The following is a 24,553-nucleotide window of genomic DNA, read 5'->3' as shown; positions in this document are numbered from 1 at the left end:
GTTATCCCAGTTTTACAAAGGAAGAAGCTGAACCTGAAGGGCAAAGAGGTTTAGAGTTTGGCCTGAGATAGCTCAAGTCTCCTAAAATACTCATTCTGCTGGGGTTGGAATGCACAAGGGAAAAAGAGGGCCAAGGAAGCTTGCAAGAGGCCATATGCTCTGTAATCACCAGGGCTCCTTATTCTGTAGAGACCAAGACCCCAGTTTCCAAAGCAGCCTCACTATATGCCCTTGCCAGTTTTGTTTTTTTAAATAAATGTCTTGTTCTCCCAACCATATGACAAGTCTACTGGAAAAAGAGAACTTGTCGTATTTCATTGTATTCCTTTCCCTGCCTTGCCTAAGTAAGGTGTCAATTAGCTATTTTGTTAACGGAAAGTTGTTCATTAATAGTTATTTTATCCCATTGTGTTGTATTGTCAGGCAGCCCTGGCCCTAGAAAACACGATGGTAGGAGAGGCATGTGAATCTTCCAAGTGACTAGCCTGGGAGACAGGTTTCTTAAGGACATGACAATAGGCACATAAGGCACTTCTGACGATTTCCCAGTGAAAGGAGACAGCTAGAAAGCACAACACATGTCAGGTAAAGCAGAAGTAGATTGAAAAGCCCATTCTTGCAAGAAAAGGAAATAAAATGTAGAATGAAGGAACAGCTTCAGCTGAGGCCTCTGCCTGAACGCTGAGGGCACTGAGATGCAGGTCGCAGATCCTGCCTGTGGCTTAGGGACGAAGGGGATGGGAAAGTCAAAATTAGCCATGATGTCAGAATCTCCATTTTCTTTTTTCTTCTTCAGAGTCAGCAAACACTATAATACTTCACAATGCTTTCAGGGTGGAATCATTGTCTCCTTTTCCCCGTTGAAGATACCAAAAATTGAGTGAGTTTAAGTCACTTGCCCAAGGTCATATAGGGTAGTGAGAATGCGAATCCAGGCCTTGAGGGCTTCAGTCCAGAGCTCTGCGGTTCTGGCAGCAGGAAAGCGAGCAGGCGGCGGCGGCGGCAAGGGCCTGCTAATAGTGACGGTGCTGATGACGGGACCACTAACCGGCGGGCAGCCGGCGAGCAGGAACAGATTTTGTGAGTGAGCCCTCGCAGACAGACTGTGGGGCTCAGCTCTGTGGAGCAGCCTAAGGGATGGGCACCCTGGGGCTCAGGTTGTGCAGCGCTCTGTCCTCGGCCGCCCACCGGAGTTGGCGAAGGCCAGCAGTACCGGCCGGGGACAAGCAGGCCGCATGCGGTTACAAGGGGTTCGCAGGGTGTGGGCCGGAGCCAGGCAGCCGGCCAGAGCCTCCAGGGAGGCGCGGCGGGGAGGGCACCAGCGAACCGGAGCCAGGCAGCCAGCCAGAGCCTCCAGGGAGGCGCGGAGGGGAGGGCACCAGCGAAGGCTGGCTGCAGCCACTTTGGAAAAACAGCCTCTACAGCACCCGGCCTAAGTCAGAACACCTGAGCGACAAGTGCCCCCATGACGCAGGTGCAGGCGAGACACGCCCAGGTACCGCGCCCTGGGTCCCAACAGCGGAGCTCAGGATCCCTGAGTGTCAGCTCAAAACCGGGAGCGAAGGGTTAAAGATCCCGTCGCTACTTCTAACCCACGTCCGACAGGTGAGGGACGCAGGCACGTCCGGGGGAGGGGACTCTCCCTGGCCCCACCTCTCCCGGCAACCTACCCTTCGGGGGCGTGGCCTCTGGGCCGCACAGCACCTAGTGGGCGGTCGGATGGCACAGGCCCGCCCCCCCGCATATAAGAGCGGTGCGGCACTGCAGCTAGCGCAGTTCTCACTGAGACCCGTCACCCGGACTCTACGTGAGACCCACCGCCCGGACTCACCATGGTGAGTGCGGCCCTGCCGGCATCAATCCGATCCTCTAATTGCCCCTCTCCTTCGGGGATCCTCCCTCCCAAGATGCTCGGGGTCCTCCATCCGGAGTTCCAGGTCTCGAGGAAGTGTGTGTGTGGCGGGGGTGGGGGGCTTACATCCCCCCCAACCCCCTCCCGGTGTCTTCGGCTGAGCCGCGATGTCCACTTTTGGAGGCTGAGGAGTGGGGTGGGATTCGTCACTAGTAGAGACGAGTCCTCCTGGAATCCCTTCCTGCTCCACCAAGCATTTGCGCCCCAACCCTCCTGAGGGGAGTCACGCGGTCCCGCGCTCAGTTCTTTCCGCCAGCGAGTGAGACCCGTTTGGTTGCCCTCCACCTTTAGCCTCCCCCTCACTCCCGTGTCCCTGGAACTGACTGAACACGTGCTTAGTGCAAGAAGGTGGGAGGGGGTCAGATTACTTGGTCCAGCATCCTCTTTTTCTTCGACTGCGTGTGCATCCCTCCTAACCACAGCACCCCCCCATGACTCAGCACCCCGCTTCTGAGCTTGGAGGGGTGGCGAGAATGGGGTACGGCCTTGTGAAGCGAGCCAGACCCTCTCCAACAGGAGCCCGAGTGCGCGGACGGGCAGAGACAGCTGGAGCTGAGCGAGAGCGCGCGGGCAGAGGCCAGGTTGGGGGGAGGGTAGAGGTGTGTGTAGGGGAGTGGTATTTATAGCCCAGGGACGGGAGCCGAAATCCAATCCTCGCTTTCCGCTTGGATGTAACTGGAAAGAATCTAGAAGTGGGGAGAATGCAGGGCCAGGATACAGGATGGCGCTCAATCTGCCGAGGGCAAGGCGGGTTACCTCTGGGGCCTCCCCGTAGGTTCCGCTTCCTTCTCTGAGTATTTGCAAACCGTCACCCCGCCATTTCGGTGTCGAAAAGGGAGGCTAAGCCGGCCCTGCGCTGCACCACTTTGGCTCTTCAGAGGTTAATTTTTCAGATTGGCAGGGATGAACCTAGTTCCCCAGTGCTCACAACCCTTATTGCAGGTGCCTGCCGTCTTTGCTCTCTGCTGTTTTGGGGAGGGCTCCGCAGTGGATGAAGGTGGTGAAGACACCTAGAGGGTGGGAGTGGAGATGGGAAGAGCAGCCAGATGGGATTGATCCCCAGAGCCAGATGGGATTTAAAGTTGGGGGGAGGGCATCCTGATGGCCAGTGTGGTCAGTCAATGCCAGACTGAAAGGCTGAGACACCTCTGCAGCCCACAAGAATGAAAGGGGGAGAGGGTTATATGAAATTCTAGTTGCTCTTCCTCAAAGCAAAGAATTAATCAAGTGGGGACCTCAAGCTATAAATTCATAGCTCTGGAAATCCTTCTGTTCCTTCTCAGGCTTTTGAGAAGCTGGTTTGTGGGAGTAGGGATTGGGAACAGCTGAAAAATCACTTGTCCTTGTCTCAGTTACTGCAGTATCTGCCTGTCTCATATGCACTTGCCCTCTCTGTCCTCCCCGAGCGTCCTATGAATGTGGCAGGGTCATGTGGAGCCATAGTTCTTACTTGACAAGGTCCCCATGGAGAAGTAGGCTGAGGGATTGGTCTGCCCTCCTGGGTGCCTCCACTTGGAAAGTCGTATGCAGGGGAGCCTGAGCAGGGTGCCAGCCTCTTCTGACCTCTGCCCAGCCCCAAGCCTCCAGTTTGCCAACTGAGTCATCCTAACTAGTAAGTGTTAGGGTGGGAGAGAGGCTCATGAGTTAAGAACTTATGTACGTGGGGCTTATGCTGTGTCCCCTCTCTTTATTCCTCAGCGTGAATGCATTTCAGTCCATGTGGGGCAGGCAGGTGTCCAGATGGGCAATGCCTGCTGGGAGCTCTACTGTCTGGAACATGGGATTCAGCCGGATGGGCAGATGCCCAGTGACAAGACCATCGGTGGAGGGGATGACTCCTTCACCACCTTCTTCTGTGAAACTGGCGCTGGAAAGCATGTGCCCCGGGCAGTTTTTGTGGATTTGGAGCCCACTGTAATTGGTGAGAAGAGGAGGTGGAATTTAGGGGAATGTTAAGTGACTCTAAGCTTCTTTCTGGAGACAAGGTGTCTAGATCTGACTTTCCTGGCCCTGAGAACCCCTTACCGGGCTGGAAGCTAAAGAAGGCAAGCTGATCACAGGCTGGCCTAGGCAGCAGGTCTGGGTTTCTCTCATACATTGTATCTCAGGCAGGCAGAAGGGTGAGCTCTTCCATATATCTGACCACGGCTACCAGGCTTGGGGAGGGAGGTCCATGCTGAACACACACAGCCTTGTAGTTCATGCCCTAATGATGTGGTTTATGCCCTTCCAGATGAGATCCGAAATGGCCCATATCGGCAGCTCTTCCACCCAGAGCAGCTCATCACTGGGAAAGAGGATGCCGCTAACAACTATGCCCGTGGTCACTATACCATTGGCAAAGAAATCATTGACCCAGTACTGGACCGGATCCGCAAGCTGGTGAGAATCTGGGATGGAAGGGAGAGAGCTTTTGAGATGATGGTAATGGTCAGGAACATCTTTTTTTCAGATCTATTTCAAGAGGTCATCTCTAGTAGTACATGTCCCAGAGCATGCTGTGGCTATGGAATACTCATTGCCTTTGCCCTGACTCCTGAGATATTTTAGGCTTTTATGGAGCCAGAGATGAGAGTTCCTCAGGCCCCTCCCCACCTACATTGCTCTTCTCTTTCTTGCCTTTCAGTCTGACCAGTGTACAGGACTTCAGGGCTTCCTGGTGTTCCACAGCTTTGGAGGGGGCACTGGCTCTGGCTTCACCTCACTCCTGATGGAGCGGCTCTCTGTTGACTATGGCAAGAAATCCAAGCTGGAATTCTCCATCTACCCAGCCCCGCAGGTGTCCACAGCCGTGGTCGAGCCCTACAACTCCATCCTGACCACCCACACCACCCTGGAGCACTCAGACTGTGCCTTCATGGTGGACAACGAAGCCATCTATGACATCTGCCGCCGCAACCTGGACATCGAGCGCCCCACCTATACCAACCTCAACCGCCTCATCAGCCAAATCGTCTCCTCTATCACAGCCTCCCTGCGCTTCGATGGAGCCCTCAACGTGGACCTGACAGAGTTCCAGACCAACCTGGTGCCCTACCCTCGCATCCACTTCCCCCTGGCCACCTATGCGCCAGTCATCTCTGCAGAGAAGGCCTACCACGAGCAGCTGTCAGTGGCAGAGATCACCAATGCCTGCTTTGAGCCTGCCAACCAGATGGTGAAGTGTGATCCCCGTCATGGCAAGTATATGGCCTGCTGCCTGCTGTACCGTGGAGACGTGGTACCCAAGGATGTCAATGCTGCCATTGCTGCCATCAAGACCAAGCGCAGTATTCAGTTTGTGGACTGGTGTCCCACAGGCTTCAAGGTTGGTATCAACTACCAGCCGCCCACTGTGGTGCCTGGGGGTGACCTGGCCAAGGTGCAGCGAGCTGTGTGCATGCTGAGCAACACAACTGCCATTGCCGAGGCCTGGGCCCGCCTGGACCACAAGTTCGACCTTATGTATGCCAAGAGGGCGTTTGTGCACTGGTATGTGGGCGAGGGCATGGAGGAAGGTGAGTTCTCCGAGGCTCGGGAGGATATGGCTGCCCTGGAGAAGGATTACGAGGAAGTAGGCATCGATTCCTATGAGGACGAGGATGAGGGAGAAGAATAGAACAGCTGCCTGGAGCCTACTCACTATGTTTATTGCAAAATCCTTTCGAAATAAACAGTCTCCTTGCACGGTTTCTTGTCCCCTCTGAGTGCGTAAGCTTCTGCTGCCTTCCCTATTTGTGCTGCTACTGCTGCTGCTGCTTCTGCTGCTGCCCTCACTATTTGCTGCTCATGACCTTCTTCCCTTCCATGGCTGAAGGTGAGACCTGCCAAGGGACCCTTGCCACGCCCAGGAAACATGACCCCATGTATGATCCGAGGGGCGAACAGGATAGGGGGGAGATGAGGACTGAATCTTGGACCTGTCTGTCCAGCCATGAGCTGTTAAAGGATATCAGGCTTCACTTCCTTTCCAAGTAGGAGTTTAAGCCCAGCAGTTTCTGTATTTGAGTTAGACTGCTACCCTATTCTTCTTGCTGCTCTGCATTCACTGACTCTGGAAGCAACGCTTGGCCCAGGCATCTCTGTGTTATAAGGGCTTGGGAGTGGGGCTGAGCTGGCCCAGAGTTCCTGGGCAAGGAGCCTAGTCATATGCTTGGGGGATGGGAGGAAACACGGGTGATCTCCTGGAGTTGTTTGTGTCACTGCACCTCCCAGCAGCTTTGCAAAGCTTACTATCTGTCCCGCTGCTTTGCTGGGGCCTAGAGTAATGCCATTAAAAGTCAGGTCATCTCCCCTCTGTTGTGCTTTCTTTCTGGCCTCAGCCTCTGTGCTAGCTGGTGGGAGCCTCCTACTAGGGCCTTGGGGAAAATTTCATCTTTGCTAATAGGCACCCCAGGACCCACACTGATGTCAGCATGTGGGGGTGGGCACAGTGGGGGGGAGGGGAAGCTTCAATCTCAGGAGCAGAAGATGCCAACCCTGCCCCTGCCTCCCCTCCCTGGTGATTCACGGACACAGTGCCCTTCCCAGGGGAACAGGTTTCAAGCTCAGCAAAGGCAGGGCCCCTGTTTACTCAGCAGAGTAGGCAGGAAATGGCAGCTGGATACTGCCACACCACACTGGCCTCATTAACCATTAACCATTAGTCATATGTGAACTACAACCATCTGGGAGAGACTCTGGGCCAAAATGGCTGCCACCTCCACTCCCCTTGCCCCTAGGCTGAGGCTGGAGACCTGTTATGTAGCTGTCTCAAAGCTTCCTCAGGCGTCTCCACCCAGAAGCCCTTGCCTGGCAAACCGGCTGGGCTGCTTTGACTAAGCCTCCCAGCCCTGGGAATGAGGGAAGGAAAGTAAGAGTTGAGTGTGCTTTTAGGGGGCCTTGGTCCCAATTCTTGGCATAAAAGCCAGCTCAAGCCAGAGCAGCTTTAAGTCTATGACTAAGAAGATAGGAGAAGACTTGCCCACTGCCAACCAGCCAGATCCAAGGTAAGGACATGTGCCTCCATATGTAGGATGATGAAGTCACACCGTTCCTGGCTCTCCGCCAGTCCCTCTTCAATCTAGGATCTGCCCTTGGAAATGGAAACCAGACTTCGGGCCCCATGCACCTCTTCTCTCACTCCAGGAACAATGAGATTAAGACCACACCAAGCTGCTTTTGCTTTATTCTTCTATGAATACATTCTCCTGCTCCCAGATTTGGAGGCAGATCATGATGTAAGCTCAGCAGTCCTGCTCAGAGCCTTTACCAGATTCTATCAGTTTCCCTCTCCCCATCCCCCACCCTTTCCCACTCCTACCCAGTCAGGCTGCCTTTCCAGTTGTTGCTTTTGGGGGTAAGAGAACAGAAGCAGAGACAATACTGCGCTGTCTCTACCCCCAGCTGCCCACAACTACAAGAGAGTTGTCCTGGATAGAATGGATGGGGATTCCAATGAGGGATGGGAATCCTTCCCAAGGCAGAGGGGACACCTCTATATGGCCACTGGTTTGTTCAGATTTGGGTAGTGTCCTGGCCCTGAGCTGGGGGCTGCAGTGCCTCCAACTGACTGAGAAGGAAAGGAATGTGAGGACGCTGCTGGGGGTCCACAGTCATCATTAGGGTCAGCAGCTGCCGCAAGGCTGAAGAATGCCTGTAGGAGGAGGAGGACAGGGTGACGAGAGCAGCTATGGCTCCAACCCTGCTATTGGCAGGGAGAAGCCTGAAGTGCTTGCTGCTCCTTTCCTTGCTCACCTGGGGCTCTGTGGGATGCTGAGCTGGTTCTGTACAGCAAGGGCCACACTGTCACCCTTCTGGAACACCATGTCATAAGGGCCTTCCCCAAACATCATGGCATATAGAACACAACCTAGGGACTGAGCATAACTTGGTTATTCCTTGGAAGGGCACTAATGGAGGTGATAACCTCTCCTCTTAATTCTGTAGTGAAAGGAGACTACAATAGCTAAAAAGAATATGCCGACCCCAGCCACGTGACACCACCAGAGCCCGGAGAAAGTTAGCTGGAGGTCTCTGCAGCCCTGACACTTAGCTGTACTCACCCTGTTCAAAGGGTGGAGATTATACCACTTCCTGAGTAACTGTACAGTGTCAGTGACAGTTCCCAGGAAGGAAGTCAAGGGGGGATGGGGACATACATGGTTCCTGGGGCCCCATGCACTAGAAACCAAAGGCCTGCTCCTCAACTCCACAGTAGGTACACAGTGGTATTCCTCCCCACCCAGATTCCCACCTACATGCTCCTCACCCAGACATCAGTTCGCTCATCGATGATACAGTGACTCTGCACGGAAAAAAGCTCCGGGGCTCGGTAAGAGATGGTGCACCGCTGGGCTGCCCAGTCCTGGAACAGTGGCCCCAGAGTTCAAAAGTGGGGCACAAATCATGGTCACATGACCAAATTGGGGAATGCACCAAAAGGAGTTGAGGATGGGGAACAGGTGGGCAAAGGAACCCAGAGACTCTTACCTGTAGGGTCAGAGCTTGGCGGGACCCCTCCACATGGATGCATGCTTGATTCATGGAACCCAAGTCCATTAAAACTGGCTGCCCCTCATCTCCAAGCAAGATATTGGTGGGCTTCAGGTCCCTGCAAGGAAGGAGAAATGACCCATGAGCATCTTTGAACAAGGAGGCTGGAATCCTAGGGGTGCAAAAGAATCAAGGGAGCTGTTCCTTGGGAGGAAAGCAGAGACCTCCCATTTCTCTTGATGATGCTCTTCCTTTCTACCCATCAAGTACACAGGAGCCTCCCACTGACCTGTGGGCATAACCCTTGGCATGAATAGCCTCAAGGCCTCTGCAGATACCCAGCAGCAGCCGAAGGATTTGCTCTTCAGTCAAGAAGTTGCCTTTGTCCTTCAGCTTTTCTATCTCATTCCACAGTGTACCTCTCTGCAAAACAAGTTTCCCCACAGTTGATGATTTTTAAGCCTCTGGTCCCTAAGCCCGATCCTTTCCCTATGTCAAAGCCTATCAACTCTTTCACTACACACCCCACAGTCCCATCTGGATTCCCTAGACCCCAAATCTGAAGTACTCAAACCAGGACACAGCCCAAGTTTCCTAACGTGCTTGACTGCTTACACAGCCTTTCGAAGGTGGCTCTGTTGTAACCCCCTCCACAGCCAGGAGACTTTCTGACCTTAAAGAAGGGTAGCAGCAGCCAGGCCTCATGTTTAGTGCCTCGCTCCCTCAGACAATAAGCCACAAGGCGAAGAATGTTGGGGTGATGGAAGAGGCGATGCATGTCTGCTTCTCGTTGGGCCTCCTCTCGGTCCTGCTGCTCATGACACAGGATTCGCTTCAGGGCGTAGAACTGTCCATCATGTAACCCCTCCACTAGGTCCACATAGCTGAACCCACTGTGGGCCAAAGGGGTCAGTGAAGGACTATGGTCATCTCCCACACTGCTTGGACCCAGAGGAATTCCCTGGGGAGAAGAGAGGGGGCGTCTTTCCCATTCAGTAGCAACTATCCCACAGTGTGGCTCTAAAAGCCTGTAGATTACATTCTGAGCTCAAGAGCAGGAACATAGTTATCTTTGAGGTCCTATGGTCATAACACAGTGCTATGCATATGACAGATAGTCAAGAAATATTAAACAAATAATAGTCAACATTTATCAAGTGCTATGAGCCAGGCAGTAGGTAAGACGTTTAATATGCATCATCTCATTTCATTCTCACAGCCCAGCCAGTGAAGCTTAATTAGTTTCAATAAGCAGATGAAGAAACTATGGTTTATAAAGGTCATACATGGTGTATCTAGGAGGCCTGGCTCCACAATCCACTTTCTTGACCACCACATAGATGGGCTCTGACAGGTGAATTAAAGGCTAGGGATAAAACTTTCGTGCCCCTATCATGTGCAAACTGCTGTCCTTCAAAGACCATAACCCTGGGGACTAGCTAAGTGATTTCCAAACACTCACCCCTCCCCCAGTTTCTGGATGAAGAGGTAGCGCTTATTGTCAATGATGACAGTTTCCCGAGAGCAAACACACAGCGCCTGGCCCATTGTGTCTCAGTCATCCTCCTCAAGGACGGTCGGAGGCTGCCAAAGGGTTCGTCCAGGTTGAGTGGTCTTTTTCAGGCAAGGCGTGGGGGTTCCAGCGGATCATGCTGGAAGGAAAAGAACGGCAGGGTCGCGGGCCGGACACAATCCAGAAGCGCCCTGAAGTGCCAACGTGGAGCGTTCTGGCGCAGGTCTCGGAATTTAGAGAAAAGGGCCCTGGCGACGCCGACTCCAAAAAGGCTGGGGTCAGATGCCCCAAAGCCTTAGGCCCCGAGGCGACTCCCAGGCCTGTCCTTCCTTTGGGCGGCCCCCAATCCCACGCCCGTCAGGCCACAAAGGCAGGGCATGGGGTAGTTCCGGGGGCAGGTGCGAGGTCCCAGCTCACCCCTTGCAGATCCCACTCTCGGTCACGCTGCGAAGAGACCCAGGTGCGCCAGCCGGGACTCCTGATTGACCTGCTTAGGCTGGAAGGAAGCGCCAAGGACCGGAAGCCGCATACGCGTCATCAGTCCGCGCCGGCGTAACGGCCCGCGGTATCCTAGCAACCGCTGGGCATCCGGGCGATGTTGCGGCGCGGAGCTGAGAGGCCGGGCGCGGGCTAGGCCTGGGGGAGGACGGGTCACAGGACCCGGGTGTGGGTTCCACACCTGGCCTTCGGTAGGGGTCAAGACGCAGGCACTTACGCCAAAGGAGAGCAAAGCCGGGCTCGGCCCGAGACCCCCAGGACCACCATCTCCCAATGCCGGAGGTAGGAGGCTTCATACCTCCGGCGAGCTGGGTGGCCGACTAAGGTCCAGCCTGGAAGGGAATGCTGAGAGGAGCGAGTGCTGGCGGCCTGGACCCCTAGAACTCTGATCAGTACAACCTTGAAGTCTCTGGCCTGTATCCCATTACTGTAGTCTCAGTGGTTAAGAGCTTAGGCTCTTGAACCAGACTGGGGTCTGAATCCTATCTTAATAACCTACTAGCTGTGTGACCTGGACAAGTTATTTAATCTCTCGGAGCTTCACTTTCCCTAACTGTAAAATAGGTATAATAGTACCTAAGGTTAAGTGCATGAACTGTGAGGCCAGACTGCCTTGTTCAAATCCCAGCTCTTCTAAACTAGTTATGTGACCTTGGGTAGGCTACTTAATATTTCTATCTTTCAATCTTCTCATCAGTTAAGTGTGAATGATAGTTATCTACTTCACGGAGTTGTTTGAGGATTAAATGAGATGTAAAGTGCTTAGCACAGTATTTGACACACAGTCCTCAGTAGTGTCAATAAGCAGAAAGAATAACACTTATTATTACCCTGGCCCTCACATCCCAGGCTTGGGACTGTGAAAGCAGGAGTAATGGAAATTCACAAATTTCCAAGCCATGGTAACAAGCAGTTGTCCCCGACGTCTCTCGCCCAGGCAGGCAGGCAGGGATAAATTGGAAAGGGGTGCACATCCAAAGAAGATAGAATGGCCTAGATGGTCTCTTTTGTTGAAACAGACCTCTCCAGGAAAAAGATCCCTCTTGTAACCTTGTCCCCCAAACTCCTTTCACAAACTGGGAGGTCTTCCTCTGGTTTCCCTTGGTTCTGAACTTGTCTTAGCCCCCTGATTCTGACATTCATCTAGATTTAACCTGCTATGCGCCAGGCCCTATGCTAGAAGCGGAGGATTCAGGCTGGACAAGGCCCTCCCAACCTCAGTCTAGTAGAGGACTGCTTATCAGTCTTGAATGTGCTTAAGAGCATCTGGAAGTCTTGTTAAAATACAAATTCTGATTCTATAGGTCTGAGGTGGGATCTGAGACTCTGCATTTCTAACAAGCTTACAGGTGATGCTGATGAAGCTGGTTCGTGAACTGCCCTCTGAATAGCATGATGTAGAGGATTTTACAAACTAGTAGCGGGTGGCTGCAGGCTGGAGACAAAGTCCAGGCTAACTGCCTAGCAACTTGGGGTGGTCTCCGCCCACTTGCTCGCTGAGGTTCCCTCCCAGGAATCCACCACGTGACGACTGTCGGACCACCGTCCCTGACTAGAAGAGCCCTGAAAGCGTCATGGCTCCGAAGAACCCGCTCTGCCTTCCCTCCCTACTGCTGCCACTTCTGACGCTGCTGCTGCCCCAGGTAAGATGAGAGGATGGAACCAGCCGTCTGGGTGCCGTGAGACCGGGTCAGCTCTGGCGGAGGAGAGAATGAAAGTGAAACCCAAACATTGGGAAGGGCTAGTTCCATCTCCTCTGCTCTTGGCAGACGCTTACCCCCGACTCCAGACCCCTGCTGAGCACGGTCTCTCCCTTTGCAGGCAGATTCTGGGTCGTTCGTAGTGGATCGGGATCATGACAGATTCCTCCTGGACGGGGCCCCGTTCCGCTACGTGTCTGGCAGCCTGCACTACTTTCGGGTACCGCGGGTGCTTTGGGCGGATCGGCTTTTCAAGATGCGAATGAGTGGCCTCAACGCTATACAGTTGTAAGAAGTGCTCAGGAGAGCCATGGAAGGGTGGGATTTACTCTTCCTACCACCCCCTTAAAAAGGGGATTGTGACAGGAAGACTGGCTTGGTACGAGAGGGGTTCTAGCCCCAGGGCCACTAAACCAAGGATGGGAAGGGGTGGGCATGGACCTCCTTCCAACAGCTTCCTGGAGATTCCCTGCAAGGCTTAAGACCTTAGGCCTCCCAGGCATCTCCCCACCCTGGGCCCTGTTAACTTCTTCCTTTCTCAGTTATGTGCCCTGGAACTACCATGAGCCAGAGCCTGGGGTCTATAACTTTAATGGCAGCCGCGACCTCTTTGCATTTCTGAGAGAAGCAACTTTAGCGAATCTGTTGGTCATACTGAGACCAGGACCTTACATCTGTGCGGAGTGGGACATGGTGAGTTAGTTGGAGAAAGGATAGAAGGACCCATTTGCGGTTCCCAGACTACTCCCACCTGCCCACAGTCTAGGGCCACTTCCATCACTATACTCAACTTCCTCTCTTCTTACCTCCACTCCCAGACAAGAAACCCACACACCTCTTTGTTGTCTTTGTCTCAGGGGGGTCTCCCAGCCTGGTTGCTTCGAAATCCTAAAATTCACCTGAGAACCTCAGATCCAGGTGAGTTGAGACAAAAGACTTGACACAGAAAAAAGCAAACAACAAAGTGGGTCATTTGGGTGCCCTACCTAATTGGCCTTGTCACCTCCTTGACATCTACACTTCCCTCCATTGTTCACACTGGCTTCACTGCTGTTCTTCAAACCCACCAGGCATGCTCTTGTTTTGAGGCCTTTGCACATGGTACTCCCTCTATCTTACTGTAGAATCACTTCAGTGAGGCCTTCCTTGGGTCATCTAAAATTTAAGCTCCCTCTACCTCACCATTTTATATTCTCCTTCCCTGTTTTATTTTTTTCTCCTTGGCATTAACACATTGGGGAAGTGTGGGGGAAGGAAGGGTATAGCTCAGTGGTAGAGTGTGCGCTTAGCATGTACAAGGTCTTGGGTTCAATCCCTAGTACCTCATTAAAAAAAATAATAATTTAATTAATAAATCTAATTATTTTCCCACCAAAAAGATTTTTTAAAAAACACTACATATTTTACCTATTTATTTAATTCATTGCCTCCCTCACTGGAAAGGAAATTCCACAAGGGCAGAGATTTTAGTCCATTTTCTTCCAGCTTGTATCCCTAACACCTAGAACAGTGCTCAGTGTAGTCAGCACCCATAAATATTTGTTGAATGACATTTAATGTATGCTTGGATTAAAGGAGGCAAGACAGCCCAGACCTTCTTTATACAGAACACAAAATGTAAAGTAATTACATGTTTTAAGAATACAAAAACTGCCTGAGATATCTTTCATGAAATCCACCTTTGGGAGTTAGCTGTCTGCTAGGGATTGTCCTCAATGACAGGGATGCAGCAAATGAACCTGATAGACAAGGTTCCTGCTCACTAGTTGGGGAGACCAACAGGAAACAATTATGGAAATAAATGCTTAATTATAATTTGTTAAGTGCTTGAAAGGGAAGTATGGGGTGATGTGAGAGTGTGTGACATAGGGATCTACCCTCATCTAGGCCATCAAAGGTTTTCTTGAGGAAGTGAAATATAAGCTAAGACCTGAAGCCTGAGTTGGAGTTGGTTAGGTAAGGAGGGCGGGGAGAAAGTGTCAGGCAGAGGTTCTGTGTGAAGACCCTGAGGATGAGTCAACAAAAATCACCAGTAGGAGTTAAGAATTTTAGGGGGAGGGTGTAGCTCAGTGGTAGAGTGAGTGTTTAGCATGCATGAGATCCTGGGTTCAATTCCCAGTACCTCCATTAAAATAAATAAATAAACAAACCTAATCACCACCACCCCCCAAACAGAATTTTAGGCATGATGCCTAATATAATGATCTTTGATTTGAGACTTAAATCTCTTGGACTATCAGTTATATCAGGGTACAGGTCAGACATTCTACACTTTTGTGAATTCCCATGCTACTTCATAGCAATCTCAAGTATATATGATTACATAATGATCACTCCACATGATGTGTTTATTTGAAAAAATGAATTTGCAAGAAACACTGCTTTGTTTCCTATGCTCAAATTTCATAACCATGTAAATATACAAGTGCTTAAGGTTGAGAGTTTCTTCTGACAAGTCACTGCTTCCCAGATGTAGTTGTAGGCAAGTGGGATGCAAAGTGCAGCTCAGAGTTCAAGCAGCACTGAAGTTGCTAGCACTGATGCTACGGGTGGGGGCTGTGGAGGTGGCGGTGCCCTAATGAGCAGAGCGCTGCCCCTTCCTTTAGACTTCCTTGCTGCAGTGGACTCCTGGTTCAAGGTCTTGCTGCCCAAGATATATCCATGGCTCTACCACAATGGGGGCAACATCATTAGCATTCAGGTACAAGTGGGAAGTTGGCTGGGTTAGGGGAAGGAGGTGCCTGTGTCCTTAACCTTAACCTCAGAGCTGAGCGCCACTTTTCCTTTCCCCTGGTAGGTGGAGAATGAATATGGTAGCTACAGAGCCTGCGACATGAACTACATGAGGCACTTGGCTGGGCTCTTCCGTGCACTCCTTGGAGACAAGATCTTGCTCTTCACCACAGATGGGCCTGAAGGACTCAAATGTGGTTCCCTTCAGGGACTCTATACCACTGTAGATTTTGGTCCAGGTCTCCTGAGCAAGGGTTTGGAGTGAAGCCTAGGGAAGGGGTACCTGTTCCAAGTTGTTTATCTTTCACCTTTACCTTCTTTCTGCAGCTGACAACATGACCAAAACCTTTGCCCTGCTTCGGAAGTATGAACCCCATGGGCCACTGGTGAGGAGCCAGAGGGGAGGGCAATCTAAGCAAGAGTCAGTGTGGGGAATGGGTTGAGCTCGGTTCCCATATCGCTCACAGCTCCTTTCACTTCGCACTCTAGGTGAACTCTGAGTACTACACAGGCTGGCTGGATTACTGGGGCCAGAACCACTCCACACGCTCCATTCCAGCAGTAACCAAAGGACTAGAGAACATGCTCAAGTTGGGAGCCAGTGTGAACATGTAACTGGAGACACTGGGGCAAGCATGAATCTGTAACTGGGTATTGGGGATGAAAGTTAAGAGTCAGTGAGTCAGCTTTTACCTTTCCCCCAACTCTTCCCCACTTCAGGTACATGTTCCATGGAGGTACCAACTTTGGATACTGGAATGGTGAGTCCAGATGGTCCCTGGGGTGGAAGCAGGGAGCCAGCAATCACCTGAGCCTAGGTGATTAGGATGTCTAGAAGCTTGATGTGGCTGCCACTGCCCCTCTTGATAGCAAAATACTCTGCATGAATTTCTTTGCTTAGTGCCTATCATCCAAAAGATACAAAAGATGAATTAGTTAAATTGGTTTGACTCCAGGTGCCGATGAGAAGGGACGCTTTCTTCCAATTACTACCAGCTATGACTACGATGCACCCATATCTGAATCAGGAGACCCCACACCTAAGCTTTTTGCTATACGAAATGTCATCAGCAAGGTGCCCTACCACTTCATTAAGTGCCAAAGGCTTTTATTAATTTGGAGGGAGGGAGTGCCCAAATCCCTAGGGTTTGTAAAGGGATCCCATAAATCAGTGGTTATTGTCTGGGCCACAGAGCCCTTTGAGCATCCCATGCCAGCATTTCTCACCTACCTAAATGGGACTACCTGGGGAGATACACATAAGTATATGCAAAATTACAGAATCCTCATGACCCCTGAAGCCCTTCCCTGGACCCCTGAGAAGGGTCTTGGAATGGGGGTTGTTTGTGTGGTTTTCCTATGGCTCTTGAGAGAATTTGGGCTCAGTTCCAGGAAATTCCCTTGGGACCTTTACCTCCCCCCAGCCCCAAGATGATGCTTGGACCTTTGACCCTACAGCTGGTAAGCTCCTCCTCCTCTTTTCTGATTCTACTCCTTTATTCTCTAAATAGCCCACCCTGTCCTGCTCTCTGCTCTGAAACTTCCCTCTTTCTGATGCTTTCCCTTATTTTAATAGGATGGGGATTTGCTGGCTTTCCTAGACCTCCTATGCCCCCAAGGTCCCATCCGTTCAATCTTGCCAATGACCTTTGAGGCTGTCAAGCAGGTAAAGCATGATCCCACATCCAGTGGGTATGGAACAACTGTACCAAAGGTTCCCTTAGCTGCCCATCTTCCCCAAGTATCCTTTCTTATCTCTCGGTACATCTTACTCATTCTTCCACACCCAGGACCATGGCTTTATGTTGTACCGTACCTATCTGATCCACACTGTTTCTAAGCCAACACAATTCTGGGTGCCAAACAATGGAGTTCATGACCGTGCCTACGTGATGGTGGATGGGGTGAGAACCTAATTCCAGGCTACCTTGTGAGCCCATTTCCTCTCCTCACCAGCACCCCTTAGCCTTGAGTTTCCTATACCCACCTTTTCCCATTGCCTGCTCACATCTGCATGGGGTCCAGGGATAAGGTGGGATGAGGAAGAGTCTGACTAAAGATAAGGTTCTGGAATGGATGTGTAACTGACAGAAGGACTACATTCTCTCTGCCTTCTGAATAAGTGTCCTAATGTGGCTTCCTGTGTGGTGGCCATGAGCTAGATGCTGAGCCCCTTCCTCTCACAGATACTCCTATCCACAGGTGTTTCAGGGTGTTTTGGAACGAAATATGAAACGCAACCTATTTCTGACGGGGAAAATGGGGGCCAAACTGGATGTCTTGCTGGAGAACATGGGGAGACTCAGTTTTGGGTCTAACAGCAGTGACTTCAAGGTGAGCCAGCTTTGCCTGCTGCCTTGCCTCCATACTCTTATTGACCAAATTCCCTTGGAAAGGTAGGGGCCTAATGGAAGATAAAGAGCTACATCCTTAGGGCTTGGGCAGCAAAGTAGCGGCTTGTACGGAGCTGGACATGGCCACTAGTTGCATCCCAGGGCTTGATTAGGGATAGCCTGGCCTTAGAACTTAGTGAATGATGAATTTTCATTTGCCTTCTCCACAGGGCCTATTAGAGCCACCAATTCTGGGGCAAACAATCCTTACCCAGTGGCTGATGTTCCCTCTGAAGATTGATAATCTTGTAAAGCGGTGGTTTCCCATCCAGTTGCTGAAAAGCTCACATCCTCAAACTCCCTCTGGCCCCACCTTCTACTCTACAGTCTTTCCAATTTTTGGTTCAAGCAGGGACACATTCCTCTTTCTACCAGGATGGACCAAGGTATTGCTGACAGTGGGCATGGGCATGGGGTTGGAGTGGTAAGAGAGGAAAATCATGGAAGGAAGGAAGCAAAAATTGTTCCTCTGATTAGAAACCCAAAAGGAGATAATTCTACCCTCTTGAGAGCTGACCCTTTATTTTCCTCTCCTCCCTCCTCCCCAGGGCCAAGTCTGGATCAATGGGTTTAACTTGGGCCGCTACTGGACAAAGCGGGGACCACAACAGACCCTCTATGTGCCAAGACCTCTGCTGTTTCCTAGGGGAGCCCTCAACAAAATCACGTTACTGGAGCTAGAAAATGTGCCTTCCCATCCCCAAATCCAATTCCTGGATAGGCCTATCCTCAACAACACTTTGCATAAGACATACATCTATTCCCTCTCAGCTGATGTACAAAGTACTTCCGAACCAATGGAGTTAAGTGGGCACTGAAAAGTAACCCTTGTCCCTGGGACATGGAGTGGGCAGGATCCCTTGGTGCTAGCCACGGTGACCATAAGGAACCAAAGGCCACAAGCCTGAATGTAAGTACAAGTGCAGTTTCCTTGCCAAACTTTATTGTGATTAAAGTTCCAGAGACAGCACCAGCCCCACATACTTCTGTGGCCCTGACTTTGCCCTGGTTCCTAACTGGCCTTCACCCTAATCTTCTAAATATTCTCTGGTTTCATGGGGAAGAAGAAACCTAGGGCCAGTGTGAATGTGCCCTCTTGGCCTAGAGTTGGCCCCACGTGGAGCTATAAGAGATCAGGAAGAGGGCTTTCCAGCCTGACAGCGATGATCCCGGAGGCAGCGTGTGGAGCAGAACGAGAAGTCAAGGTAGTGAAAGGGAATGAGGCCTTGGAGGGATGTCCCACAACTCCAGCAGCGTCTGAACAAGAGAAAGAAAAATGGCTGGGCAGGTATCCCAGAAACCTTCCAATCTATGCTTTCTCCATCTTTCCTCCTGCCACTTCTGTTTTTACTTCAAAGGTTCCCAGAACTTCTCAAATCCCCTCAACAGCCTTTCTGAACACTGAGCAGGCACTCATTCTGCTTGTCCAGAATGGTCCCTGCTATATCATAGTCCACCCATCCCCACCCGCCCTCCTCTACATACTGAACATTGATGATCGCAGGCTCAGGAATCTGAGGGGTAGGGGCTCCCAACTGGGCAGCTAGTCGGCGTTCTGCAGCCAGAGCTCTCTGAGGGGAAGAGAAGCTGTATTAAGGACAAGGCCCCAGTGCTGGAGAGGGTACCCACGAGGTGACAGCTGCACACTGAGGAAGGGATTAGTCTTCCAAGGAAGTCTTGCTGTGGAAGAAAGAACCTCCAGCCTCACCTTCTCACGGTCGCTGAGGGCAGCAAACCGCCGCTGCTCTTCTTGCTCCCGCTTCTCCTGCTCCTGTTGCTTCCGCTGCTGTTCCTCCTGGTGCCGCCGAGCTGCCTTCTGCTCCCTTTTCCGGGCAGCGTGCCGTGCCTCCATTTCTGCTGTCAGTGGCCCTGGCACCTGGAGGATTTCCGGAAGGTGTAAGGTGAGACCTATACAAATGCTCCTTGGTAGAACTGTAAGAAAGTAGAAGGGAGCTAGCCAAGGTCTCTGATGCCTTCCCACTCTGCTCCTTCCTCTTCCAGCTGACCTGAGCCTTGCTATAATCATAAGCATCTGGATTCTTCTCCATGAACCTCCGGAACTCATTTCGTGTTGATTTATCAGCTGCAACTGTATATGGAGGCCGGGCCCGGGAGTCCCTAGGTGCGAAAACCCCAAAAATGGGTTCAGTTTGCCTCCTTCATCTCCCAACATTACCCAGACTGACCGAGGGGAATACTGTCAATGTAACCCATGCCAAAGTTAGCCTCTAGCTCATCCTCTACATACCCCAAAAGGGATCAGCATGAGGACCCTTACTTACTGCACAGTGGGGTCCGCACCTGCCTCCAGCAGCAGGCGAACCACTGAGCCTCTCCCAGCTGCGGCTGCTGCGTGCAAGAGGGTAAAGCCACCAGAGCCCAAAGGGGCACTGAGCAGAGACAGAACCCCAGGGTCCACGGGGCTGGCAGCTAGCTGGAGCTTCAGCATTCCCATATCTCCTGCTCGGCAAGCAACTAGAAGCACGTCCCAGAGCTCTGGCTGAGCGGGGGACTTGGCCTCATCATCTTGAGGTTGCTGGGGAAGAGGCACGTGTGCCCCAGCCTCCAGGTCTCGGTTTTTCTCCTTATTCCTTTTTCTCCTTCTCCGCTTGGGCAATATCTCAAACTCACGAAGATCCAGGGTCCCCAGTGTCAATTCTGCTAGCTCTAGCTCCACCTGGGAGCCATCCTCTCCCTCTGACTCTGAACCTAGGGGAAAATTTGATATGTTAGATCCATTTAAAGAATAAGGAAAGGGTGGAAGGGTGTGGGCTGCCACAGATGTATAAGAATGTACATGATCCAGATCATCTTGAAATAAAACTGTTTGTATTTTGTCACCCAAGATAAAGGGACACATCAAGAACTGGAGCCATTAGTATCATATGCAGAAATGAGGTGCTCAGCCCAGACAAGGACAGGCCCAGAAAAAGCTATGAAGGGACAAGAGTCCCTGGACATTACCATGACAGCCTTAGGGTGATACACAACAGAGGAAAGCATGGAGCAGTGACAGCCATGCAAGCCAACAGTCTGCAGCCAGGGAGGCAGCCCTTAGCCCAAAACCAGAGCATCCAATAAAACAAGTAAATTATATACACAACACATATTCAAGCACTGATTTCATACTAAGATTCTGTAAATACTAGGGATACATCAGTGAACAAAACAGTTAACGAGATCTGGAGAAGTCACTAAAGATGCCTCAGTGATTGCTACCACATACCTCATTATAGACAGATCTATGTGTTATGTGTGTGATATGTAAAGGCACATCTATAAATAGGGAGATGGGTAAGTGATGAGAGTAGGTAGGGGATTTGCCACTGCATTTCTAGGACAGACCCCCAGAGAGATGTGACAATTGCCAGATGGTGCTCGAACCGTGTTCGGGAGCTTCCTCATTCTGGCCGAGTGCAGGATTTTCATCACTGGGGACCTTTCTCTCTTCCTTGATAGCCTTCATTTCTCTCACTGTCTGCCAGTGTGTCTGAGGTGACTCCAACCTGACTGTTTCCCGGGGGTCTTCTCCTGCCATAAAACAAAAGATGTTTTTCAAATTTAGCTGAGGAAAAGCTAGACCAGGTTTCCCTCAATGAAGATGTGACTGGACTGCAGTCTGAGGGCTAGAAAATGGTCTGGATGCACAAATGAGAACCTGAGGCTTGGGCTGGAAGTTACAGGAAGGGAGTCTGGGGATCTGGACTGAAAGACTCACCATGGACATGCAAGGCGGTCAGCTTATGGAGCACACGCTGTAGCTCTTTGAAGGTGGGTCTGCGGGTAGCGAGGGGGATATCCCAGAGTCTGGGATCCTCTCGTTGCAGGGGAGCCTCCTGGCCACCAAAAAACAAGGAACGGCCAGACCGGGGGGCACGTAGAAGTATCATCCTAGCCTCCTCCAGCGCCTTAGCCCAGTCTGGCCCCGCCAGCAGGTCACGAACATCCTGGAAAAGGGACTAACTCAGCCTCTTCACTTGCTATTATTAAATCTCCAACCAAAAAATGACCCACAGATCACATATAGGGAGTGGGAAGTAGAAAATAACAGAGAGGAGGAAGAAGGAGAGGACTAAGACTCCTGGGGACCCACCCCTATTCTACTTTCATCTACCTCGAAATAATGAAGACTGGGGGGATACAGGATTCGGCCTCCCTACATAATATTTAATCAGTTGAGAGGGAAAAAGGGTGGATTAAAGGATCACCAGATCTGGGACACCTAACTCACCTTATACAGTGTGGCTTCATTGTAGCGCCTCAGGTTGGCTCCAGCAGAGCGAGGAGCCCTACCCTGGGCATCCCGAAGCCCCTGAGCTGTGCCCTGCTTGGCCCGCACTGTGTAGCGATGAAAGGTTTTGTGTATCAACACTTCTCTTCTGCAGACAGCACAGACTCAGTACTGGAAACCAGCTGGTACTCCCAGGCTAACAGGATCCATTTCATCCTTACCCCAGGCAGCACCCTCTCACCCTTGGAAAACGGCACCAGCAAAGTGCCCAGCGGCAGCCATGAGCACCACGCTGGGGCCTCTATTTTGCAGGCTCTGGAGCAGAAGTTCTGGTACTTCTAGGGGCACCTGGATGACAGAGAAGCAGCACAAACATATCTGGGACACTTACTGAGAGCAAAAAACAAGTGCTAGTGCTAAATGCTTCACATGTACTATCTGATTTAATGCAACCACCCTGTGCTTGTCTCAGTTTTACAAGTAAAACAATGTGACACTTATAGAGGTAGTCAAGATCAAGTGGTAGAACCACAGTTCAAACCTAGATCAGTCTGCTTCCAAACTTAATTCCATTATACTTGACCCTTCTAAGATTCAGGCCACTTCAATCCAAGACTGTGCTGTCAAGTGTGGTACCCACCCCCAACAGGAAGGAAGGAAGAAATGAGAAGTGGACTGTGCTAAGGGGTTATCTAGGCTGAGTGTACAGAAGGCTGGTGTTGACCACACAACTTATGGTGGCACTTGCCTGGCGAGGGCCTAGGATGCAGCGATAGGCATAAACAAACTGGCCCTGGGCATTCTGGAAAAGAACTCGATGTCGGTGGAAGCCTCGGGGGCGGTTAGGCTTCTCAAACTCAGCCCTCTCCTCATCCGGTATCTGCAAGTTGTCCTCCCTGGCTGAGTCTGAATCTTCCGATCCTGAGATGCTGGAAAGATCTCCTGAGAACAACATGAGATATGCAGGTTTGGTGCCCCATCTTTGACCCTTCTTCAAGCTCTTAAACTAGGGTCTTCCTCCACTCCCATGGCCTATTCCTACGCAGGTCTCCCACCAGTCATTACCTGTGGAGCTCTGCTTTTCAAAGTCCAGGGCAGATAGGAGAGGCTTGTCCTTGAGACGTTGCTTTAGGTTAAACCGATGCCAGTCGAGCTTATAATGTTCCCTCTAATAGGAGGCAAAAGGGAAACAATGTGGAAATATGCCTCAGCCTGGCCTTTTATGGTACCCAAACCCTGTAATAAGAACTCCAGAAAGTATGACCAGGTAACACCAACTGCCTTAGTCAAAGCACAGACCTTTATTAATTAGAGACAAATTGTCTACCTCTCTTCACCCACCACTATAGTTTTGCTTCCACCATTTAGCTCTGCACCTGGCCTTTTACCTGTTCCTGATGGTTCTGGAAGGTCTGGTCACAGGTTGAACAAAACAACTTCTCTGAAATATCCAGAGGACCCTGGAGTGGTTTTCTTTCTGGGCTTATTCTCTCCCCTGAACCTAAATAAGGGGAGGGTAAATAGAGATAGAAAGGGAGCCCAAATCCATGGTACCTGGGATCACATTCGGTGTCTGATATACAAAACAGAGGACGATACAAAAGAGACACCCATGTCCTTGCCTTCGAGGAATATACAATCTAACAATCATGAAATAAACAGCACAGCAATCACTTTATACAATAAATAGACTTCTGAAAGCATATGTATGTAAAATATAAACCAAACATCATATGTAAATTAAGCAAAGAGATTGTTCAGAGAAATCCTAAAAAATAATTTCTGGTAAGGTAAGATTATTTTTAACTGTGCAAAAAAATCACTTCCCAAAAGCCAATTCTTTAGCTTGTATTTCCAACTTCAGTGTGCAGTTTGTTTTGGAAAAAAAAAAGTACAAAACCTCCCAGCCAAACTAAGGTTTTACAAGACCAAGTTATTTTATATTCAGTGAGAAGGAATGATTTGATTGGAAAACAGTTATGTTTTTACTATATCTAGGAATTTTGAAGTGTTTTCTCAGGCAGTAGTGTTAATGTGATGAGGTATAAGCAATGGCAAGATATTTGTTTGGAGACAATTCAGGGGCCTATGCTGGAAATCCAGAGATTGAGTGAATTTTTTTTTTTTGACCAGAAAATAGAATTTAATTTTGCACGCACAAATGTTGCCATAAGAAGAAAAATATATACAAACGTTGGCTTAAAAGGGAAATAAGAAACTGCAGTTGAGAGTTGAAGATTTTAACCCAGTAAAAGATGTCAACAAGGGCTCCTAAGCTGGGAAACACCAGTAAGGTGTTCCCTGGAGGAGCAATAAGCTCCAAAGATCCCCATCACGTCCCTCCCGGATTCACCCCAAACCTTCCTAGATACCTGGACAGGAAGTCTGCAGAGCCTGGGACAGAGCCTCCCCGGGAGCGTGGCTCACCAGGCGCAGGCCCTGAAGGATCGGAGCATCCGCGTTCAGGTCAAACAAGGAGACTGACACAGAAGCCTGAGCAGCAGCTGGGGCCGGCGACATGGTTGAGCAGAAATTACTCAGAAGCAGCTCCTGGAGCAGAACGGCGTTTATGAAACAGAGCTCCTCAAAGCAAGATCCCACTGCCGTGGCTCCTGCCTGCGTGACTTGGTCTCCTCTAAACCGCAAGGCACCACGGCCCTCACCCTGGTACCAGGAATCAATATGTGACCCCCAGCCCGCTCTCTCAAACCCCCCCGCCTCGGACCACACAAGAGTGAAGAGGGGGCGCATTCAGCAACCAAATCGAGTCCAACAGAGTTAAAATTACTAAGGTTCCTTAACCAACTGCTCCTCGTTACCCGTGCGATGAGCTCCAGCAATGACTAAACCGCGTGGACTCGCCCCCGCCCTCAGAAGCTGCACCAAAAGTCCCGGGGAGCTCAGTGGCAAGGAAGCCTTCAGTTCCCAGCGCGGATTTCTGCAACACCACAACAATCTCGTCACTACGGAGCAGCGAAGAGGACAAACGGCAGCGCCCGCACCTGAGCCCCGCCCCACGTAGAGCTCACTATTGGTCTTCTGACGGTCCAAGACCCGCCTCTAGCCTTTAGTCCCGCCCTGGGCGTCGAGAATTGGCCGTCGTGCCTGCAACCCTATGTT

At 50.9% G+C, this 24,553-nt stretch overlaps 4 protein-coding genes across 9 annotated transcripts; 2 read left to right on the top strand and 2 right to left on the bottom strand.

Annotated features, from left to right (window-relative positions):
* Positions 1–1,744: 1,744 nt before the first annotated feature.
* Positions 1,745–5,583, top strand: TUBA4A (tubulin alpha 4a). The gene is made up of 4 exons (XM_010988370.3): positions 1,745–1,835; positions 3,611–3,833; positions 4,146–4,294; positions 4,539–5,583. The coding sequence occupies exons 1-4, from the start codon at positions 1,833–1,835 to the stop codon at positions 5,508–5,510; spliced, it is 1,347 nt and encodes a 448-aa protein (XP_010986672.1). The 5' UTR covers positions 1,745–1,832; the 3' UTR covers positions 5,511–5,583.
* A 1,457-nt stretch (positions 5,584–7,040) lies between these two features.
* STK16 (serine/threonine kinase 16) lies at positions 7,041–10,418 on the bottom strand. Of its 4 annotated transcripts, XM_010988368.3 has the most exons (8): positions 10,296–10,418; positions 9,828–10,017; positions 9,039–9,258; positions 8,655–8,788; positions 8,363–8,483; positions 8,142–8,237; positions 7,628–7,749; positions 7,041–7,526 (listed from the first exon to the last, which is right to left on the bottom strand). In XM_010988368.3, exons 2-8 carry the CDS (start codon positions 9,911–9,913, stop codon positions 7,388–7,390), a joined length of 918 nt encoding a protein of 305 aa, XP_010986670.1. In that variant the 5' UTR covers positions 9,914–10,017; positions 10,296–10,418; the 3' UTR covers positions 7,041–7,387. The 4 variants fall into 4 exon arrangements, with proteins under 4 accessions (XP_010986670.1, XP_010986671.1, XP_031308071.1 ...); XM_010988369.3 differs by lacking the exon at positions 8,142–8,237; XM_031452211.2 differs by having other exon boundaries at positions 9,828–10,400.
* A 48-nt stretch (positions 10,419–10,466) lies between these two features.
* GLB1L (galactosidase beta 1 like) lies at positions 10,467–18,185 on the top strand. 3 transcript variants are annotated; one of them, XM_010988365.3, is made up of 17 exons: positions 10,468–10,658; positions 11,890–12,019; positions 12,198–12,364; positions 12,619–12,769; positions 12,934–12,994; positions 14,683–14,777; positions 14,874–15,048; positions 15,137–15,195; positions 15,299–15,420; positions 15,530–15,570; positions 15,766–15,884; positions 16,196–16,270; positions 16,386–16,475; positions 16,600–16,713; positions 17,012–17,143; positions 17,373–17,588; positions 17,751–18,185. In XM_010988365.3, the coding sequence occupies exons 2-17, from the start codon at positions 11,951–11,953 to the stop codon at positions 18,018–18,020; spliced, it is 1,956 nt and encodes a 651-aa protein (XP_010986667.1). In that variant the 5' UTR covers positions 10,468–10,658; positions 11,890–11,950; the 3' UTR covers positions 18,021–18,185. The 3 variants fall into 3 exon arrangements, with proteins under 3 accessions (XP_031308066.1, XP_010986667.1, XP_010986665.1); XM_010988363.3 differs by having other exon boundaries at positions 11,719–12,019; XM_031452206.2 differs by lacking the exon at positions 16,600–16,713 and having other exon boundaries at positions 10,467–10,658; positions 11,719–12,019.
* ANKZF1 (ankyrin repeat and zinc finger peptidyl tRNA hydrolase 1) lies at positions 18,129–24,410 on the bottom strand. Its single transcript, XM_010988367.3, has 14 exons — positions 24,253–24,410; positions 23,806–23,983; positions 22,822–22,934; positions 22,499–22,601; positions 22,182–22,375; positions 21,675–21,781; positions 21,434–21,581; positions 20,921–21,149; positions 20,587–20,733; positions 19,485–19,911; positions 19,209–19,320; positions 18,911–19,078; positions 18,688–18,773; positions 18,129–18,459 (listed from the first exon to the last, which is right to left on the bottom strand). The coding sequence occupies exons 2-14, from the start codon at positions 23,951–23,953 to the stop codon at positions 18,336–18,338; spliced, it is 2,106 nt and encodes a 701-aa protein (XP_010986669.3). The 5' UTR covers positions 23,954–23,983; positions 24,253–24,410; the 3' UTR covers positions 18,129–18,335.
* Between the last annotated feature and the right edge of the window lie 143 nt (positions 24,411–24,553).

Source organism: Camelus dromedarius, chromosome 4, assembly GCF_036321535.1.
Source record: "Camelus dromedarius isolate mCamDro1 chromosome 4, mCamDro1.pat, whole genome shotgun sequence".
Lineage (NCBI taxonomy): Eukaryota > Metazoa > Chordata > Mammalia > Artiodactyla > Camelidae > Camelus > Camelus dromedarius.
Note: the sequence above shows the minus strand (reverse complement) of the source record. Positions and strands in the feature narration are given on the sequence as shown.

Excerpts from the sequence above, each read along its gene's own strand:
- TUBA4A (XM_010988370.3), top strand. Across the intron at positions 3,834-4,145 it reads TTTGGAGCCCACTGTAATTG|ATGAGATCCGAAATGGCCCA; the intron begins GTGAGAAGAGGA and ends ATGCCCTTCCAG. Across the intron at positions 4,295-4,538 it reads TGGACCGGATCCGCAAGCTG|TCTGACCAGTGTACAGGACT; the intron begins GTGAGAATCTGG and ends CTTGCCTTTCAG.
- STK16 (XM_010988368.3), bottom strand. The coding sequence starts at position 9,913 with ATGGGCCAGGCGCTGTGTGTTTGCTCTCGGGAAACTGTCATCATTGAC. Across the intron at positions 9,259-9,827 it reads ATCCAGAAACTGGGGGAGGG|TGGGTTCAGCTATGTGGACC; the intron begins GTGAGTGTTTGG and ends TTTGGCCCACAG. Across the intron at positions 8,484-8,654 it reads GCCAAGGGTTATGCCCACAG|GGACCTGAAGCCCACCAATA; the intron begins GTCAGTGGGAGG and ends CCTTCCTTGCAG.
- GLB1L (XM_010988365.3), top strand. The coding sequence starts at position 11,951 with ATGGCTCCGAAGAACCCGCTCTGCCTTCCCTCCCTACTGCTGCCACTT. Across the intron at positions 12,020-12,197 it reads TGACGCTGCTGCTGCCCCAG|GCAGATTCTGGGTCGTTCGT; the intron begins GTAAGATGAGAG and ends CTCCCTTTGCAG. Across the intron at positions 16,714-17,011 it reads CCTACGTGATGGTGGATGGG|GTGTTTCAGGGTGTTTTGGA; the intron begins GTGAGAACCTAA and ends TCCTATCCACAG.
- ANKZF1 (XM_010988367.3), bottom strand. The coding sequence starts at position 23,953 with ATGTCGCCGGCCCCAGCTGCTGCTCAGGCTTCTGTGTCAGTCTCCTTG. Across the intron at positions 21,582-21,674 it reads GCTGGTGCCGTTTTCCAAGG|AAGAGAAGTGTTGATACACA; the intron begins GTGAGAGGGTGC and ends TGCTGTCTGCAG. Across the intron at positions 18,774-18,910 it reads CCCTCAGCGACCGTGAGAAG|AGAGCTCTGGCTGCAGAACG; the intron begins GTGAGGCTGGAG and ends TCTTCCCCTCAG.